The sequence below is a fragment of the Peromyscus eremicus genome, chromosome 13, assembly GCF_949786415.1.
Source record: "Peromyscus eremicus chromosome 13, PerEre_H2_v1, whole genome shotgun sequence".
Lineage (NCBI taxonomy): Eukaryota > Metazoa > Chordata > Mammalia > Rodentia > Cricetidae > Peromyscus > Peromyscus eremicus.
Genome location: NC_081429.1, coordinates 21,977,568 through 21,997,570, shown reverse-complemented (window position 1 = coordinate 21,997,570; position 20,003 = coordinate 21,977,568). Strand labels below are relative to the sequence as shown.

Sequence of the window (20,003 nt, the reverse complement as noted above, 5' to 3'; positions counted from 1 at the left end):
AGAGGAAAACCATCAATTATTATAAATTTATAAAACACCAACCAAATGTAATATGTACAAGTTGCTTAGATGTAGGGGTTTTTTTAAAGTCACTAGAAGAAAACATCTAGGAAATTGGAGCACTGGTTACTCGACATTAGGCCAGTGTGGTGGCTCATTGGGTCAAGGTGTGCAAGTCTGCCAAACTGAATCCAAGCCCAGAATCCACATAAAGAGGGAAGAAGTGGATCCACTCCACAGAGTGCTCTCTCACTACCACATGCAAACCACGTCATGCCACTCCCCCAAAAAGAATTTTGGCAAAGTGATTTTTATTTCAGTGTGATAGAGGTATCATGTTTAAGAATAAATGAAAGGTCATTTACCTCCTTATAAAAGAAGCTAATGCATGGAAAGTACAAGAGGAACATTCTAGAAAATACAAATATGCTCAAAAAAGGGCAAGAGTATGCTATATGAACATGGGACCAACCTGATGGGACTCTCCATGGCTAGAGCTGGAATAATTTGAGGCAAAGATAATTACTGATAGACTTTTAGCACATGTAATAAAATTTTCAGTGTCTGCCTAGATTGATATAAATAATAAAAACATACATTTTCAAGTGGAAGAGAGCTATTATGGTAGGATGTTAAACAAGGGAAGAAAATATAAGGTCAACAATAGATAAATGAGACAGTCATAGTTAATTGCTGAAAACAAGATCCACCATTGTGTATGAAAACCAATGGTGACTGAATATTTGCACAGTTCCAAAGTATCTCACCCCAAGATACGTATTAACTACAAAGAGAAAGATAACTTGACAGTGAAAATCCTCACCAGCACCCTCTTGTGGGCAAGATGAACATCCCTGGGACTGAGACATCAACTCATGAATCCTTTAGAGGGTGTAAGACTCTTCTTCTAGCTTTCTTAGCCAAGTCCAATCCCTCATCTCCAGTGACAAAGAAATACCAAAGGAACCAAGATGAAAGGACAGTCTGTTGTGGGACTTGGTAGTGACCTTTTCAAACTGTGGCCAGGGCACACGGGTCTTCTCTATGCTTCCTTTCTACGTTCTGAATTTCATATTCCACAAGACAGCCATCCAGGGCTTGTCAGAAGTAGCCATATCAACACAGACAAGGAAAAGCTGACAAACGGGCCAACTGTCACAGACTGGAGAAGGTTAAAGAGATAAGAGATGACAACCAAAGTAGATCCTGGACCACAAAAGGGACCTTAACGCAGAAGCTGGTAACATGTGACTAAGGTCTGTAGTTGAGCCGTAGTGCGGTAGATCTGTTACCTCCTGATTTTGATGGTGTGCAGTGGTTGTATGCAATGTGCAATACAGGCTGGGCAAGGGAACTCTCTGTGCTGTGTTTACAATGTTCCCATACATTTAAAGTTACTTTTAAAAAGATATTTTAAAGAGCCGTCATGTTTGGGAGATAGAGAAATTCTAGTACATTCTTCAAAGGCCGGGTATGTGTTTATACATATCTCCACTTGTCATTAGTTTTCCTGGCAGATTTCAGATGAGGTGGCCGCCCACTGGAATTTTTCCACACTGAGTACTTTGTATAAAAATCAGTAAGGAGCCAGGCAGTGGCGACACACACCTTTAATCCCAGCACTCAGGAGGCAGAGGCAGGTGGATGTCTGTGAGTTTGAAGCCAGCCTGGTCTACAGAGTGAGTTCCAAAACAGCCAGGGCTACACAGAGAAACCCTGCCAAAAAAAAAAAAAAAAAAAAAAACGGTAAGGGACCATATCAGAAATCACCATCTGGCAGGGATAGAGCTAGGACTGAACTGTGCGCCACATGCTAAGCCAGCTTGTCCCCTCTGCACCTTCATTCTGATCTTTCCCCAGGGTGTAGACCACGTATCTCCACAGGTGGTGTGTGGGAAGCGGGGTGATCACAGACGCTGTCCAACCACCTGATTTTCTCTATAACAGGAACGGAGGAGGCCGGAGTGGCACATTCTGCGCCATCAGCATTGTCTGTGAAATGCTCCGGCACCAGAGAACCGTGGACGTCTTCCATGCCGTCAAGACACTGAGGAACAACAAGCCGAACATGGTGGACCTCCTGGTAGGATTCCCCTCTGGCCTGCCCTGCAGGGTATCTCACAGTTGTGTAGGATTCCTCACCCCCTCCCACAATGGCGGTACTCAATCAAGAGGACCCTCTGTTCCAAAGCGCCACACATGGTTTGGCTCAGGGGACTTTCCTCCCTAGCTCTCTTGCTTCCTTTCCTGTCTTCTAGAGGAGACTCCCTCGGCTTGGTTGAAATGGTAGAAATAGTTGAGACTTACAAGTGAACATTCTTGTTAATTTCCCTTCCTGGCAGTGCCTTCCACGTGGGTAAGCACTTAAGTCTTAGTGGAGAAGAAATAATCATAGTACAAGAAATGCCAGATTTTCAAATTATAGATTTTATAAATAGCTTAATCGCCTAATATTTATCAAAGCTGTGAGTCTCAGGTTGACATACGGAATATGGCGTTTAATTATGGTGGCCATATCTGAGCAAAGCACTAAAGGAGTTGAGAAACAAAGGACTAGGTGCAATTATTTTCTTAGAGTACTTCACAAAATCCCTTCATTTTTTTTTTTTAATGTAGAGCTGTTAAAATGTCAGCCATGGTAACTCAATAGTAGAAGCATAGCTTCATGGAAGAAGCTTTGCTCTTGGGTGCCGCACATCTCTGTGAGTGATCTGAAGGGAACCAGTGCAGGGTCTGGACAGAGACTCTTGCAGCAGAGAAGAGGGAGGAAGAGGCAAGCTACGCTGTGTCCTGAAGTCCACAGTTCTGCAGGAATGCAGTTAAAGTCCAAGATGCAAAGAAGGGGTCAAGAGTTGAACTGAACTTGAGAAAGTAGCCAGGGGTCCATGTGCTATGTGAGGGGTTACTGCAGCGGTGCCCAGAGCCAGGTGATAGCATGACCTCTGACAGATGACTCCTGGGGCATAGCTAAATCCTTCTCTGTTAAGATCAATCCACAGGAGTCTATTTAATGGGTAATAGGTGTTTATTAAGATGTAAACTGAGGAAATACATTCATGAATACAGAATGGAGTAGACAGCTGAAGTCATCCTCTGATCTAACCAGGAGTGAATCCACCTGACAGTTCGATCAGACCAGGAAGCAGGCAGCAGGGAGAAGGGGCTCCTGACCCTTCTCCCTTTCCTTTTAAGGCACCTTTGGGCCCTATAGCCCAAGGTCATGGGCGGAGCAAACACCACTACACTTCTCAGTACAGGCCACTCTGTGGTGGCATCTGCTGTCCCTAGACACGGGCTTGTGCTTATATTCCACATCTAGGAAGCAAGGCATTATTCAGGGACTCTGGCAGAAGGACTCCTTGGCTGGGCACATGCCCTCAAACCTCTGGGCCAGTACATCAACTCTGCCAAGAAGAATCCTGTTTCCCCAAATGTTTTTCTCTTCTTTCCTGCCCTATATGAAAACCAAAGAAACCCAAAGAGTCCCAACTGTGCTATTAACTCAAACTAGATGACCTCAAACACAAGCTTTGCGGTGCCAGTATCCTTGAGTTTTACCTTTATCAACCAGGGGTAGTGGTAGCTTCTTTGAGGTGACATAACATAAAAACACCTGTGAATGTGTTGGGGGCATTGCAGATCAGAGAGGCAATTGGATGTGTAAGGTGTCCACTGGGCACAATGAATGATGTCTTTGTGGCCCCCCGAATGTGGTCATATCCAAGTGCTAAGGAGGGAGACGAGCAGCCCTATTATAGTAATGTGACATTTAGCATGTGCCAGGCCTGGCCCCTGTCCCACTTCAAATGGTGATAGATTTCATGCACGTGGGCTACAAGGTATGTCTGTGTGCAGAATTCCCTAGAACCATCTAAGAATTGTGACGTGAGTGCTAGAGTCTTCACCCGACTGGGCTGAGAGGTGAGCAGCCCCAGTCCCTGGTAGCCTGAGGTGGGGCAGGGAAGGAGTCTGCAGATGCCACACTTAACCTCACAGATAGATGAAGCTTCCAGACTTTGGTTAGGACTTGGGCAGAGCTGCCCATGATTTAAAAAAAGAAAAAAAGAAAAAAAAAGCCAGTTCCCTCACCGAGCTCGAGTTAAGCAGAGCGTTAGAAGTACACCCTTCCAGACCTTCCCTGTAATGGCTCTACTGAGGCATCATCCCTCAGGAGCTTTTATGGTCAGATACACCAGGCTTTTTTCAAATCAGCGGTTCAGAGTACAGGCCAGTGCGATTCCTCATGAAATGAATGGAGACTCAGGTAGCTGGCCAGAGGGAGTCTGTGCTGCAGACAGTAGTCTATACTACTATTCTGTAATGAAATTGGAGTTTGGGTTGTTAGAAAGGAATGTCTTTTAAAAAAATTAATTTCACTGACTTACAGTAATTCAGCATGGTTATGGGGTACAGTGTGGCATTTCAATACAGGTGTACGACGTATAATGATCAGGACACAGTAACCGGTGTATCTGTTGCTTCGAGTATTTTTTTTTTCATTCTTTGTGTTGGGAACCTTCTAAATCCTCTCCGACGGCTGTTTGGAAATATTTAACTTCTTGTTGTCAAAACCACGGCTCCCCACTGTGCAACACAGCTTAGAAAAGTCATTCCTTCCACACTGTGTCCTGTACAGTTGTGGATAATTCTAGTTGCACATACAAGGTCCCCGGAAGCCTGGCACGCTGAAGGTCAGCACCAAGCTTTTGAGAAGGTCAGTGACAAAGAAATGAAGGGAAGTGATGAGATTTCCAAAGAAAGCCATCTGCCAATCTGTCATGGTGACTGTTAGCGGAATAATAGCTAGTGACCAGAGGAAAAATGTCACAGTGCTCTTTTTGTCTGGTTTGAAGCTTCCGGACCAGAGTAAGAGCTCTTGTATTTATTTGGTTTGGTGGGTTTTTTTTGGGGGGGGGGCGTCCATGAAGCACAATATCTTTCTACTTTAGAATTCAGAAATGTTGGCTGAAGGAATTAATTAGCTTGGGTCAGCACAATAAAGCCTGGTATGGCTGTTCCATGTGTAGCAGCTATCTGAGATCTGAGTGAAAAAAAATTGGGGCCAGCCATTGAGAAGGGTACTGAATATGTGAGCTGCGTATTTAAAGAATGAGTATGTTCCAGAAGGCCTCGGGGCATGCTTCTGAGCTGGTCAGCCAGGAAGCAGGGTAGATGGAGTGGGAAACCAATACCTGGACCCCACTGGGTCTCTTCACATAGCTCAGAGGCAGGAGGATACCTACAGTGGCACCCTCCATCCGGAACCCCCAAATGCTGCAATTGTACCCTTCCCACCGACATGGGAGGAATACATAGGGATTCCTCCCTGTCTCTTTCCTTCTCGCTTTGTGGTTCTGACGTCTCTAAACTGCCCCAGACTTTGAAAGTTTATACACTCATTTTGAAACCTGGCACTCTCAGGGATAGCTAGAATACCCTAGACCTCTATTTCCTCACATTCTCAGTTTGGAGGTTTAGGGGAAAGACAATATTGCTAGGAAGAAAATTCATTTAGAATACAAGGGCTGCAGAGATGATTCAGTGATTGAGAGCGCTTGCTGCACAAGCAAGCGTGAAGGCCTGGGTTCAGGTCCCAGCATCCGTAACACAGGCCGGGCCTCAGAAGTGCCTGTAATCCCTGCACTAAGTGAGACAAAGAGGAGAATCGCTGGGGCTTGCTAGCTTCCAGCCCAGCTGAAAGAACACATTCCAGGGAGAGAGAGACCCTGTCTTCAAGGAGTAAGGCAGAGAAACAAAGAGGAGATGAGACATGCTGGCCCTCTGTGTGCACATGAGTGCGCGCGCACACACACACACACACACACACACTAAAAATAGTAATTTAGAATATAAGGTTAGAACGTTTTCTGTCCAGAGGTGGTAGCTGTACTTTGTTCTGACCCCATTTTTAGCCTGGCTTCTAAGTTAACCATCTGTTTATGAAGCCTTGTCACCATCCCTAAGTTGTGGGTCCCCCAGAACGAACAAGGACAACTCTGCCTAGTTGGAATCAGAGACAATGGCCTCGAAGCTGTCGGGGATGCAGGAAAGCCGCAGCTCCCAGCAGCTCCCCTCGGCATTGCCCTCCTCGCTGGACTCTGTCTCAACCAACAGCCTCTGGGAATCGTGTTATCTAGAGGTGACACTTGTCCCTGCCCAGTGCCTTACCCAGAAGTCAGTGGCAAAGCTTCCCTTTCAGGAAAATGCAAGCTCTGAACTTGAGCGACATGCTACCTGGGGCTTCATACCTCTTGAAATCCAGGTAAGATTGGCCCGATCCTGTATAACGTGCGGACATGGCCACTCCAAGGTCTGGTTGAGGGGGAGGTTTTATTGTAGATATGAGGGAGAGTGCAGCCTGAGGCATCTGGAAGAGTCCAGAGCAGGGAGGGAAAGTAGTGGACTAAACATGGCCAGTAGACTAAACTGGGCTATGGCGGGGGGGGGGGGGGGGTTGAGAGAGAGGCAAGAAGGCAGAGAGAATCATGAGGGCACGTGGCCAAAATGGCGGGGTTATATAGGAATGAAAATCTTGGGGGAGGGAAGGAAGCCTTGTTCTAGTGTTTAGGGTAGAGGGAAGAGCAGAGCATGCTAGCATGGACTCTAACAGGTTTGCTGAGAGAGCCTAGAGGCCAGCATGTACTTTGGTATGCTAATAGGCACCACAGTTAGTCATTTGGGGGGAGTCTTTTGGACCTGACAATCCCCCACCCAAACAGAGGCCCCGGCCCTTCTCAGAGCTTCCACAAGGGGCCTAGGAAATTCCAGGCTTAGTCACCATTGATACCTGCAAGTGTACCATGGAAGCCTACCTCCAAAAGCCATGCATGCCTTGTTGTGCCACCACTTGTTTGGTGCTGGGGACCAGCTACAAACCAGGGCACCCTGTAGTGAGCATCAGTCACCATCCTCATCATCCATGCCCTTCCTCTTCAAAGCGGGGCAGAAGAACATTCAGCCTGTTGGGGCGGGGGGTTGCCATGTGTTGTATCATCCCATGGATACAAAATGGTCTGAATAGGTGACGTCATGAATAATGGAAGTAAAGCGGTGCTTGTTAAGGGCTGGAAAGGGGAGGGAATGGTTGCCGCCTGGCCCAGGGTTTCTCAACGGGGAGGAGAAAGGTTGGAATTTACCTTGTGCTCAACTCTGTAAATATTGAAAACCATTGAACTGTGTCAAAATTACAACTAATTTAATTTATGAATCTGGCATGGGCAGTGCCCATCCTATAAAACAGAGTTAACAGACAGGAAAGTAGAGCCCACGAGGCGGCTCAGGGTCAGGTACCAGATGTGCCCTTACTTCACGTCAGCTCAGGAAAACTGGGCCCTGACTCGGCGGCCATTTCCAAGTCCAGTGTGATACGTAGTCATTTTGTTTCCGAAGCGTGACAACAAGGTCTCACTCTCTGTAGCCCTGTCTTTTGAGTAGTGGTGAGGATGGACTAGTCTCCCTAGTACAGAGGGGGCGGTCACCAATGTGACCTGCTGGGAACCAACCATCACCACACCCAGTTATTTGCACACAGGGACCACTTCAGCTTCCTAGCAGGAAGGTGGTCCCAGCCTGACGTGTCCTGTTGCCATTGGGAAACCTATCTGAGTTTCAGACAGGTGCCTCAGAGAGGGAAAAGTTTGCTTCAAGTAAGCTGAGCAGACTATTCTCTTTGAATCTTGAGCAGCTGACATGCAGTGTTTGGTGTGCCCAGACTGACTGAGGCCCCCCTCAGCTCCTCTAGCACAGGCAATGTGTGCTGATAAAGAAAGAGTGCTAGCCTTCCCGGGATGCCTCAGAATTGCCCTCAGGAGCCCTTATGACTCCCGTACTCAACCCGCCACCTGGCAGGACGTTTTAAAGAATGACCTCAGCTTTGGGTTCCATTCCAGAAGTCACTTCTCCCTCTTCACAGGGACCACTGCCCATCAGAATCAATCTAGAGAGGAACAGCAAGCAGCCCTAATGGGAATGGGACCCTGCTGAACCTCTGTTCCAGACCAAGCACTTCATGCCTGCTGCCAGCAGCTACGGTCTGGGCTGGGAAAACTCAGGACCAAGGCACATATATATCCCCTCAAAAGCACGGGATGGCTCGTATGGCTTAATTATACCATTCAGAAGCAGGGGAGCTGAGGGAGAAATCTGCAGAAGACAGGGCTGTACCTGGTGATCAAGCATAATCAGTTTCCAATGTAGGAAGATTTGAGGCATTTACCCAGGTGCTTGGAGGAGGAGACACAGCAATCTGTGGCCTTTCTCTGCCTTCCCCTTATTTTTATGATTCAGAAACTGGTCATCACAGAATCTGGGGGGATTGGCAGCTTGCTCAGGATGGATGAGATGGGAGAAGGGGAACTCATTTTGAAAATTATAGTCATCCCTGACACAGGGACGCTCTGGGAACTGCTGGGCCACAGTATCTTAGCAGAGAAACCTAAAATCTTCCATGAGTCTCCTCCACCTTTTATACTGACCTGAGGCCGGCAGCCACAAGTTCCTACTAGCTGTGTTTGAATATGTTAAAAGGACCATTTGTGGTAGTCACTGAAACTAATTGCACAGTTAAGATCTGAAAAGAATCATTTTTATGCAATGAGGGATTACATTTCCATTTTGAAAAAAAAATCACCCCTAGGATTCACAGAACCTGGAGAGATGATTGGAGCACTTGGTGGCCAATTTGTCAGCCTGGCAGTCTGACAATACGGCCTTTTAGAATTCTGAAATTCAAATTGCTTCTTTTAAACATTCTGAAAATAAAAGCATCTAGTGCTAAAATAATCAATCGTAGCATATGAACCAGAAATAGAACTTTGTGGAGGGTGAGTAATAGTGTTTCCTGTTCATGGGTTTAAAAAAGCAACCGCAAAGAGAAAGGCAGGTCGTTGGATAGAGGACAGATTTACAGGGTACTTCCCATCCACCCACATCCCACACTGCTGTCAGCACTGTGTGAGCGCCACAGAGGGCTGCATCGATCCTATCACTGCCCCCACCTCCAAAACCAGAAACAGTTGCTGGTGCTGGGTCTCTACAGTGCCAGGGGAACATGCGTGGCACCAGTTGGAGCTACCATTCTTCCGGTAGTAGATACACACAGAATGCCCATACCCACTGCTGTCTACACCACACCTACTTACACTACTAAAGTATCTCTATTCTTGTGTGACCACCAGAGACAGTGGGTCTCTCTGACTCTGCTGTGGTCTATGCTAGGCCAAAGGTCATCCATTCCAGCCAAAGATACTCTATCTATAGAGGCTTTCTACACTGTGGTGCCCATGCAGAGATAAGGCCAACATTGCAACCTAACTACCAAGCTAGAGAGTGGGCTCAACAGGTAAAGGCACTTGCTGCCGAGCCTGACAACCTGAGTTCCATCCCCAGAGCCCATGTGGTGGAAGGAGAGAACTGACTGACTCCCTCCTTATGTTATCCTTTACCCATCTGCCATACCACACCCCTCCATCCTGCAAAAATAAAAAAAATAATCCACTCCTGGAATTCAGAGAGTAACTGCCAACCAAGAATCCTGTACCCAGCAAGGCTACCATTTGTAAATGGAATAAAATGCTTCAAAGAAAATCAGACAGAGGGACTCATGACCACCATTCTGGCCTTAGAAAAGATGCTTACTGGAACTCAACATCCAGATGTGAATGAAAAAATAACTACCACCATGAAAGTGATGAATCCCAATAGAATAGGTCTGCAAATGAGAAGTGTAAAGGAATCAGGTTATTATCTGTATGATATATATCTGATCACAAAGATGAACAAGAAAGAAAAACCTGAAGAGACAGGTATGGTGGCACAGGCTTGTGACCCCAACTCTCAGAGAGGTAGAAGGATTTCAAGTTCAAGATCAGGAACACACCGTGTTCCAGGTCAACAAGGAGAAGAAGGAAGAGAAACACAAAGACTCTTTAAAACACCCAGAAGAAAATCAACCAGATGATACAAGTACATCCTTACTGATCAACTATACCCATGAATGTAGATGGACTTGGTTCCCTAATTAGAACAAACAGATGGGGTAAAGGGGGTTATTTTGAGATTATCCAATATTATCATCTCATTCGTAAATACACACCACAGGAAGTTAAAAGATGGAAAAATGAAATTCTAAGGTTTGATAAGCAAGCAGCAGTTAGCTAGGTTATACAGGGGGAAAGACTTTAAAGACAACAACTTGTAGTTGAAGTTTTCTCCAGTCCTGCCTGGACATGGTCAGGACAAATCTCTCTCACCTGCCAGTCCCACAGCCGCTCAGACCCAACCGAGTAAACACACAGAGACTTGTATTGCTTACAAACTGTATGGCCGTGGCAGGCTTCTTGTTATCTAGTTCTTACATCTTAAATTAACCCATTTCTATAAATCTATATCTTGCCACATGGCTCATGGCTTACCAGTACCTTACATGCCTTTTCATGGCAGCGGCTGGCAGCATCTCCCTGACTCAGCCTTCCACTTCCCACAATTCTCCTCTCTCCTTGTCCCGCCTATACTTCCTACCTGGCTACTGGCCAATCAGCATTTTACTTATACAGAGCGATATCCACAGCAACAACTGTATGAAGACCTGACTGTTCCTAAGAGGGTATGATTGTCATTCTATGCACACCCAACTCACTGAAACTGTTAAAGAATTCACATGTGCTTCCCAGAAGATATCAAACATTCTCATATGTCTCTTATCCTCCTTTTGCCTTTACCTGGAAGGTCTGTTTTAATCCCATTTTAAATAGTCATATATTTTTATCATCTAAAGCAGAGCATCTGAGAGCCCAAGAGGATGCTTGTAATAACAATGGCAGAAATCAAAACTGCAGACAGAACCAAGAATTTGAGTCCCCTCCCCTAGCTGCATCGATCCTTCCTCTCCTTGGGCCCCTGAAGAGAGGATTACAGAGGTTTTCAGTCCATCATGGCAAAGAAGGCATTGTGGAGCCACACAAATCCTGACAGCAAAAGCATGTGACAGGGGCCATTCTATTTTAGTTGATCAGGAAGCCCAGACCAAGATATTAAGTGGGTAGTGGTAACATCTCCCCTGAGGACCTGTTGCCAATGAGTTACATCCTCTATCTAGACCCGACCTCCCACTGTCCAAAACCTTCCAAAGTAGTGCTGCCAGCTGGAGACTAAGAATTCAAAACATGAGCCTGTGATGGAAATTTCAGATTTGAACCATCGTGTGCCACCCTTCCCAAGAAGATCTGTCCTCGTCTCCAGTGAACCCACAGCCTGTGTCAGGGAACCATTCTGTCTTATGTGCTAACACTCGGGTACCTGTCTTGCCCTTCATCCTATATCACAAATTTCATGAAGTCAGGGGCCACAGTAAGGTGCATGATACTTAAGAAAACCTTAGTCAAGTCTTGTGACGTTCAAGAAATCCTGCTGACTAAAACTTCAAGAAAAAGCAGGGCCAGAGAAAAGCCTTACCGACAAGCCTGTTGGGGATAGTCCATGCAGGCATTTCCCCCAGCCCTCCTGGTCTCTCTGTCTACCTCTTGATCTTCCTGCACAAGGTTCAATTGTTGTCAATACCCATGTAAGACATATAGGAACAGCATACCTTCATCTCTTGTTAACCATGAGGTCTTAGTTCCAGGACTCACTCCTTGCAGACACTTCAGTCTCTTATATAAAATGGCATCGTTTGCATATACCCAACACATCCTCCATGTACTTTAAATCACCTCTAGATGACTTAGAATAGAGACTAGAAATGCCATGCAGATAGTTAATGTACCCTGTTGTTTAAGGAATACCAAAAAAACAAAAAAAAAAAAAAACACCTTACTTGTTCACTACAGATGCAATTCTTTTTCTGATAGTAAATTGCATGCAGAACCCAAGCATCTTCAGCTGCACAGGACTTTCCAGGGTGCTAATGCACACAGACACTGGAATTCTGTCTAGGAGGCTTTGTAGGGAAGCATCAACAGTGGGTACTCTGTGGCTCAAAACTGCTCCTTTCTGATTCATTTCTAGCTCAAAGCTTTATTGTTTTTATGTCTTGCAATTAAGAACCCTCATCTGCTGTAATTGCCCTAACAGAAGCAGAGGTTATATGTCTGCTGACATTCTCACTTTCTCTTCTAGGATCAGTACAAGTTCTGCTATGAGGTGGCCCTGGAGTACTTGAATTCTGGCTGACGGCATCAACAGCTCTGCAGAGGAATGCCTTCTTACCACAAAGTCAAGACGTTCTGTGGCAATGAGATGAAGAATTGTCAGTATGCTTATTCTTGCTTTGCATAATTGGCTCTTTTTAAGAGCCCAAGAAAGTGTTTCTAAAACTGCTTGCACTGCCCAGTTCCCTGTAATGCTGCTGCGTGACCAAAACACAGCAGATAGTCACCAGAGACTGTTCTCCTCGCCACTGGCACTGTTAGAGCAGCACAGACATCTGGTCAACCGAAGAGCACAATTATATTCTTATGAAGGAATTTGTACTTTTGGGGTTATTTTTTTTTCTTGTGGCCGTGACCCTTTGTCATTGTTACAACTGAGTGTATGTTTTGTTCTGTGGAGAATGCTACCTGGCATTATGATAATATATTCTTTTAGTTAATATTTGTATTTTAACATGTTGCATAATATAAGATTATATAGCTTTCAAGGACTAACAGATAAAGATGTAATGAACAAAGACACAGTGTATGAGTTGTTGTTTCTAGCGGATTTGTATGATTCAAAGAGAAAAGCTGGGGAGGCCTCCGTTCAGAAATGTAACGTGGTGAGAGTCACAGATCCAAAGCTTTTCCATTTGTTTATATTGTAAATATTTTTTGATTTCATCAAATTATTTATTCATTAAAAGAAATTTTTGTGATGCACAGTGAGTGGCAATCATTTTTACTAAACCCAAGAAGTGACTGACTGTATGATGTTACCTTTTGTGAATTCTCAACTCAGTAAATTCTGATCCTTAACTAGTCTTGCTGTGAGGGAAGCCACCCACACCCCTCAGACTAATCCAGTCAGGGAGAGCTTGCACCTGGAACCTTGCCTTGGTCCATGTTTGACTTCTGATAGGCCAGTTAATTTATCAAGAAAATGATATCATGTATATATCGAGGCCATCATGTGAAAGGACAAGCATGTACAGGAGAGATGCAGCAGGAGCATGAGAACGCTTTTGTGACAAAGCCACTCCCACAATAATGGCCATAATCCAAAGGCCACCTGGTAAAGCTCCTACCTCCCAATGTGTTTAGCAATTTATTGTCCACAGGAGTTTAGGAAGGGACATCCACATAATAGCAGCCTGTTTACCTAGTGCAGGTAGAGCTGGGGTTCTTGAATGGACGCTCTTCTAAGAATTCCAGGACATAATCCCCTGTACCCTATGAGACTATGGTGGAGTAAAACTAAATCAGCAGCAAGATGAACTCAGACCATACACAAGGACACGGAGACTACACAACACACTTCTGAATGAACAGTGGCCTATTGAAGAAATCAGAGAGGAAATTTTTAAAACTTCTAGAATCAAATAAAAATGAGAACACAGCCTGCCAGAGAACTTCTGGGATCTAGCCAAGGCAGTTCTAAGAGCAAACTTTATAGATATGACTCCTCATGCCTTAAAAATCAGAGAGATCTAAAGTAATGCTGCATCTCAAAGCTCTAAAGGGAAAGAAGAAGCTAAACCCCAAATGCAGCAGAAGACAAAATTATGGGAGAAGATTTAAAAAACAAAACCAACATAGAGTTAACAAGACAGAGTTGATTTTTTGAAAAGATTTTCAAAACTTATCAAGCCCTAGACAAGATAACCAAAAGAGCAAGAAGATGCAAATGAATAAAATTGGAGCTGTAAAAGATTTTACAATAGATTCCAACAAAATTCAGATCATCAGAGGATACTTTGAAAACTTGTACTACCACAAGTTGGAAAAGCTACAAGAAATGGACAAATTCCCAAATGTCTATAACCTATTGAAATTAGATCCAGAAGAGAGAACCTGAACAGAGCTATAACAAACAATGACATTGAAGCAGTAATTAAAAACATCCCCACAAAGAGAAGCCCAGGGGCGAGTGTCTATATTGCTAAATTCTACCAGACTTTCAAGAATGATCTCATACCAGCTCTTCTCAAACCATCCCACAAAGGAACACTACCAAACACATCCTATGAAGACAAAATAACCCTGATACCAAGATGCCTACTGACTGAATTCAGGATCACATAAAAGGACCACAAACAGACAGTTTCAGACTAGGAATGCAAGGTTGATTCAACATATACCAATAAACAAATGCAACATCATATTAATATACTTAAATACAGAAATCATATGATCATACCAATAAATGCATTAAAGGCATTTGACAGAGTTCAACAGCTTCATGATAAAAGTCTTGAAGGAAGTTAAGTAGACAAAATATACCTCAATACAATAAAGGCTATATACTGCTTACCTATAGCCAATGTTACATCAACTGGGGGGAGCGGGGGGACTGAGAACATTTTCTCTAAAATATGGAATGAGACAAGAGCATCCACTCCCTCCACTCTTACTCAATATATTGCATTAGTCTTAGGTAGAGCAATAAGACAAAGGAGACGAATAAAATGTATAAAATTTTAAAAAGAAAACATTAAACTCTCCCAAAGTTAAACTCCTCCTATTTTAAAATGACATTCTACACCGAAAAGTCACATGGACTCCACAAAAAAAAACTTTTGGAGCTTATAAACACTTGTAGCTTGATACAAAATATATATGTGTGTGTGTGTGTGTGTGTGTGTGTGTGTGTGTGTGTGTGTGTGTGTGTAGCCTTTATATATACCAATAATGAACTTGCTGACAAAGAAATGAGGAAAAATATTCCATTCACAATATTCTCAAAAAAAGATATGAGAATAAACCTAACCAAGAAGGTGAAAGATTTCTAACAACAAAAACTTTAAGTGATGAAAATAGAAATGGAAGAAGACTTATAGAATGCAATTACCTTCCATGGTCCTGGGTTAGCATTGTGAAAATGGCCATATACTAGCAAAAGCAATCTACAGATTCAATGTGATCCCCATCAAAGTTCCAATGACATTCTTCACAGGTAGAAAAAAAATCCCAAAATTCATATGGGCACACAAAGGACCCTGTGTGTCTAATATGATTGAACATATGTTCTAATAGAAAGAACACAGCTGAAGGCCTCATGTTACCTGAATTCTAACCATATTACAGAGCCATAGTGATTAGGACATTCTGCTACTAGCACAAAAACAGACACTAGAAGATACTAGAAAGCCCAAAGATAAACCCATATAACTATAACAACTTCTTTTTGACAAAGATATTAAAAAACATGCATGAGGGAAAAGATGGCCTTTTCCACAAATGGTGATGCCAAAACTAGACACATAGCTGCAGAAGAATGAAATTAGACCCTCTCTCACCATGAGCAAAAATAAGTCTAAATTAGATTCGAGACTGTAATTTAAAATTGAAAACACTGGGAAAAACACTTGATGATTATAGTCATAGATAAGAACTCCCATAGTACAAGATATGGTGATATAAAGATATAGCCCCAAGAATTGACAAATGGGATTACATGATATTAAAAGATTCTGCACATCCAAAGTAACTATCAACAGAATGAACAGCTAACCTACAAAATAGGAGAAAATCTTTCATAGCTACAGTTCAGACAGGGGTTAATATCTAGAATATATAAAGAACTGCAAATTTTAAATATAAAAGCATTGCTGATCAGTAAATGGATCAATGAATAGACCACAAAAGAATAAAAGTAGCCAATATTTTCAAGAGTTCAACATCTCTACTCATCACAGAAATGCAAATCAAAACTTTGAGATGCCATTTCGTCCCAGGCTGAATGTCTACCATGAAGAAAACAAATGACAAAAAACACTGGGGAGGATGCAGGAAAAACGGACTTACTCACTATTGGTGGGAGTGAACTTACTATTGGTGAGAGTGAACTTACTCACTATTCATGGGAGTGAACTTAACTCACTATTGGTGGGAGTATAGACTAGTATAGCCACTGTATAAATCAGTGTGGGGGCTTCTCAAAAGCACAAAAAACAGAACTGCCATATGACACAGCTGGACCACTCCTGAGCATACACCCAAAGGACTCTACATCCCACTAGAGAGACACTTGCACACCCATGTTTATCCCTGTGCCATAGATTCTACTCTCTCCTTATTTCTGGTTGTAGTGAGCCCCTGGAGTTTCAGTGAAGATGCAGAGGTGGGCTTACAGGGCGGCAGTGGTACTTTAGTCCTCAGATGGGGAAGCGGTCGCTTAGCAACAATCAGCCTGAGAGCCTCGCAGCACCCTCTCAGCTTCCTCTCCAGACTCTGCTCACTAGATCCAATCCCATATTTGTACTTTCAGTGTTCCAATATCCTAATTCTGGATCCCAAGATGTGTGCAAATTATCTACTGCTAAGGACAAGTGGTACCAAGATTTAGATGTGTTTTTAAAAATGTCTATTTCATGCAGATTCTATGACTCAGAATTTAGGAGTATTTCAGCAGCTTGAGTCTAGATAGAAGGTCACACATGATGAGCCAGCCTTCTAAATGTTTGTCCTGAGCTATCCAATTTTCCCACATGTTTACCATTGCTTTAACTGAATGCTATACACTGAGTACTTTAGAAAGAATTAAGATTTATTTGGCTCATGGTTCTTAGAAGGTAGGAAGTCCAATGTCAAGAAGCCACATTTGGTTTAAAAAAAAAAAAGCCTTCTTGTTTGTAAGGATTCCACAAAGTCCCAAGGTGGTACCACTTCCTGTGCCGAGAGGGACCCCAGTCATTGAGAAAGTGACTGGGCTGAGAAGCACTTCCCAGATAACCCACTCATATATCCAGCAAGTTGGTATTTGTTGGCAGCGGGTTTCCCCGATGTGGTCCTCTCTACCCAGTGATGCAGAAACAAGCAAAAGACAGGCCAGCATTTCTTTGATATTCTAGCTTTGGAAGTCATGGTTTGTCACTGCTGTGATATCTTATTGGTTACCAAAGTCATCCCTGTCCCTGCGGGAAGAGACCGTTCAGAGAAACAAATGCTAGGACGTGAGAAGCATTAGAGCCATCTTGGAGGCTGATAGCACCTGCTGGTCAGCTTCAAATGTCCATGTCAAGTGTCACCTTAAGTTCTGTGGGTTCTTTATCTGGGCAAAACGAGTCTTATCTCTGGGGGCACTCAGCCTGTCAGTTAAGTCTGCTTTACATACACAATGCCTTCTCCATGGTGCTAGGCATCTTTGTCTTACCAGCTTCTACTGCCAACAGCCTCCCACAGTCAATGTTAGTCTGCCCCGAGGAAGGCTTATGTAGTTATAAATAATGCCCTATAGCTTCAACTAATGCAAGGCTCCCCAGTGCCAACTTCCAAGGAAATGTCCTCTGAAATTCTCAAACATAGGAACTTATCCTCCACATTCCAAATATTTCCTCTTGTCTTACTCTTGTTAAGCTGAGAGCTACATCCCATTGGTTGTCACTTAAACTACTTCGTCTCTGTCTTCTTAAATGCACCAAATTTCCCAATACCCTAATGTCCTTAATACCTCTGATGGTTAACATTGATTTTCAATTGGAGAGGTTCTAGAATCACCTAAGATATAAATCTCTGGGAACACATCTATGAGCCAGTTTGGGAGATTAGGTTCATTGAATGTGGGTGGCACCTTTCCATGTTTTGAGGTTCTGGACTGCATAAAAAGGAGATAACAAGCCAGACACCTACATTTAACTCTCTCTGCTTCCTAACTGTGCTGACTGGTTTTGTGTGTCAACTTGACACAAGCTAGAGTCATCAGAGAAGAAGGAGCCGCAGGTGAGGAGATGCCTGGATGAGATCCAGCTGTAAGGCATTTTCTCAATTAGTGACCAATGGGGGAGGGCCCAGCCCATGGTGGGTGGTGCTGTCCCTGGGCTGGTGGTCCTGAGTTCTATAAGAAGGTGGACTGAGCAAGCCATTGGAAGCAAGCCAGTAGGCATCTCCCTCCCATGGCCTCTGCATCAGCTCCTGCTTCCAAGATCCTGCCCTGTTTTGAGTTCCTGTCTTGACTTCCTTCAGTGATGAACAGCAATGCTGAAGTGTAAACCAGATAAACCCTTTCTGCCTCAACTTGCTTTTTGGTGGTGGTTCATCACAGCTATAGAAACCCTGACTAAGACACTGACTGTATTTGCAATACTGTCAAGTGCCTCAGTCTCTTGACCCCATGACTTCTTTACCATGAGAGACAGGCCCTCAAACCACAAGTCAGCTTAAGCCCTTCCTTTCTCAAGTGCTTTTTTCCTTGAATTTTGTCACAAAAGGGAGAAAAGTACCTAATAAAACACCATATAGATTCATTATAACCACCTTACAAATGGTCAGAGTTAAATATTCTATCTTCCCATCCCAGATAAGCAGGGCAACAAAGACCACATTTACCCTCAAAATGAAACAGTTTAAAAAACTGGAGAAAAAAATAATAGTTTCCAAAATACTAGCCATCAGGCAGTGGAGGGTATTAGACACCAAGAAAGGGGAAACAATTCAAGTGGCCACCTCAGAGAGCTCTCGGCTTACAGCCTAGACAGAATTCCCTCCCTTGGGGGCAAGAGAAGGCCAAGGTGTGCACACTGGTCTCTCTTACTTGAGGTGAGACTGAGGCCATGACTGAAGGGCTGAGGATCAGAGACGAGAGCTGCACACGCAACTATCTGCAGATCCTCAGAGGGCCTCCCTCAAGTCCGGAACCAAATGCTGATGACAAGCAGCACAGAAGGGGGTTACTTGGGGCTGAAGAGAGAAGGGAAATGGGGCAAAGTGACCTCTAGGCTAAGCAGCCCTGTGCTGCTGCCTACTAAAATAGTAACTAGTAATCAAAGTGTTTCCAAGTAACTAAAATAATAACTAGTGATCACAGTGTTTCCAAAACAACGGTATCACTGAACAAAACTGGAGAATGCTTACAGAAATGTGGATCTATCCCAAGAAAGGAAAATTCATATCTACCCCCCCAATCAACCTCAAGTTACCAAGCATACAAATAAGCAGGAAAACATTACACATAATGAGAATGAAAATCCATCTATAGCAGATACCTAAGGTAACACAGATGGTAGAATGTTAGGGAGGGATTCTATTTGCCTTCTTTTGGGATCCTATCACTAGCAATCCACTGAGTCTGCTTAATGATCAAAGGAATTTATTTGGGGATTAACTCACAAGACAGAATAAAGGAATTTGTTGCAGGATCCAGGAAGGGTGAGGCATAGTCCAACACTGTTCTCTGGAGAGCTCTGCCCTGGTCTGTCCTAACATCCAAAACCACGAGATAGGGAAGAGAGAGAGTGAGTATGTGCATCCTGGGTCTTAAGGGTCCCAGAGTGGCCATGCCCCAAGGGCATGTACCTCAAGGTCATAGGCAGGTATAAGAGCTACCTGCTACCTCACTGGGGCGGTGCTTCAGGGGATGGCTCAAACAGCTCCCACTACAGCCTTCTTTGGTTGATCAGTTGTTTCTTGCAACAGGGTGTAGATGAAACTGAATTCAAACCCACTGTGTAGCCCAAGCAGTCCTCAAAGTCAAGCTCCTCCTGCCTCAGCCTCCACCATGCTGGGATTAGTGGCCCATGCCACACAACTGACTCAACGCAATTATTTGTAACTATATTACAAGTGGTGAAAAGTTAGAGGAGAATGTTAGCATGGATGAAATGATAGGGACCCAAGCAAACCCCAAGAGATGAAAATGTCAAAGCAGGAGATAAGATAATACACTACAAGGGGTTACCTTTTTCAGAGGAAAAAGAAATAACAAATAGAAAGATATCACTATAAACTAAAACAGAAAAGATCGGAAACTATTGAGTGTGAGCGAACTTCTGAAGTTTCTCTGAAGAAGAATAAAGACAACAGAGGACATTACTTGAAGAAGTAATAGCCCAAATTTTCCAAACCAAAAATTATGAACTCACAGATGTAACAAGCCCT

The 20,003-nt window shown here is 43.8% G+C and overlaps 1 protein-coding gene across 2 annotated transcripts in view; it reads left to right on the top strand.

The window, feature by feature from the left end:
- The window catches only part of Ptprm (protein tyrosine phosphatase receptor type M), a 713,675-nt gene extending 700,822 nt beyond the window's left edge, over positions 1 to 12,853 (top strand). For both annotated transcript variants that reach the window (XM_059277901.1, XM_059277900.1), the window contains 2 exons: positions 1,948 to 2,083; positions 12,115 to 12,853. In XM_059277901.1, the coding sequence (XP_059133884.1) occupies positions 1,948 to 2,083; positions 12,115 to 12,168 (190 nt within the window). In that variant the 3' untranslated portion in view covers positions 12,169 to 12,853. The remainder of the gene's footprint in view (positions 1 to 1,947; positions 2,084 to 12,114) is intronic.
- The last annotated feature ends 7,150 nt before the right edge of the window (positions 12,854 to 20,003 follow it).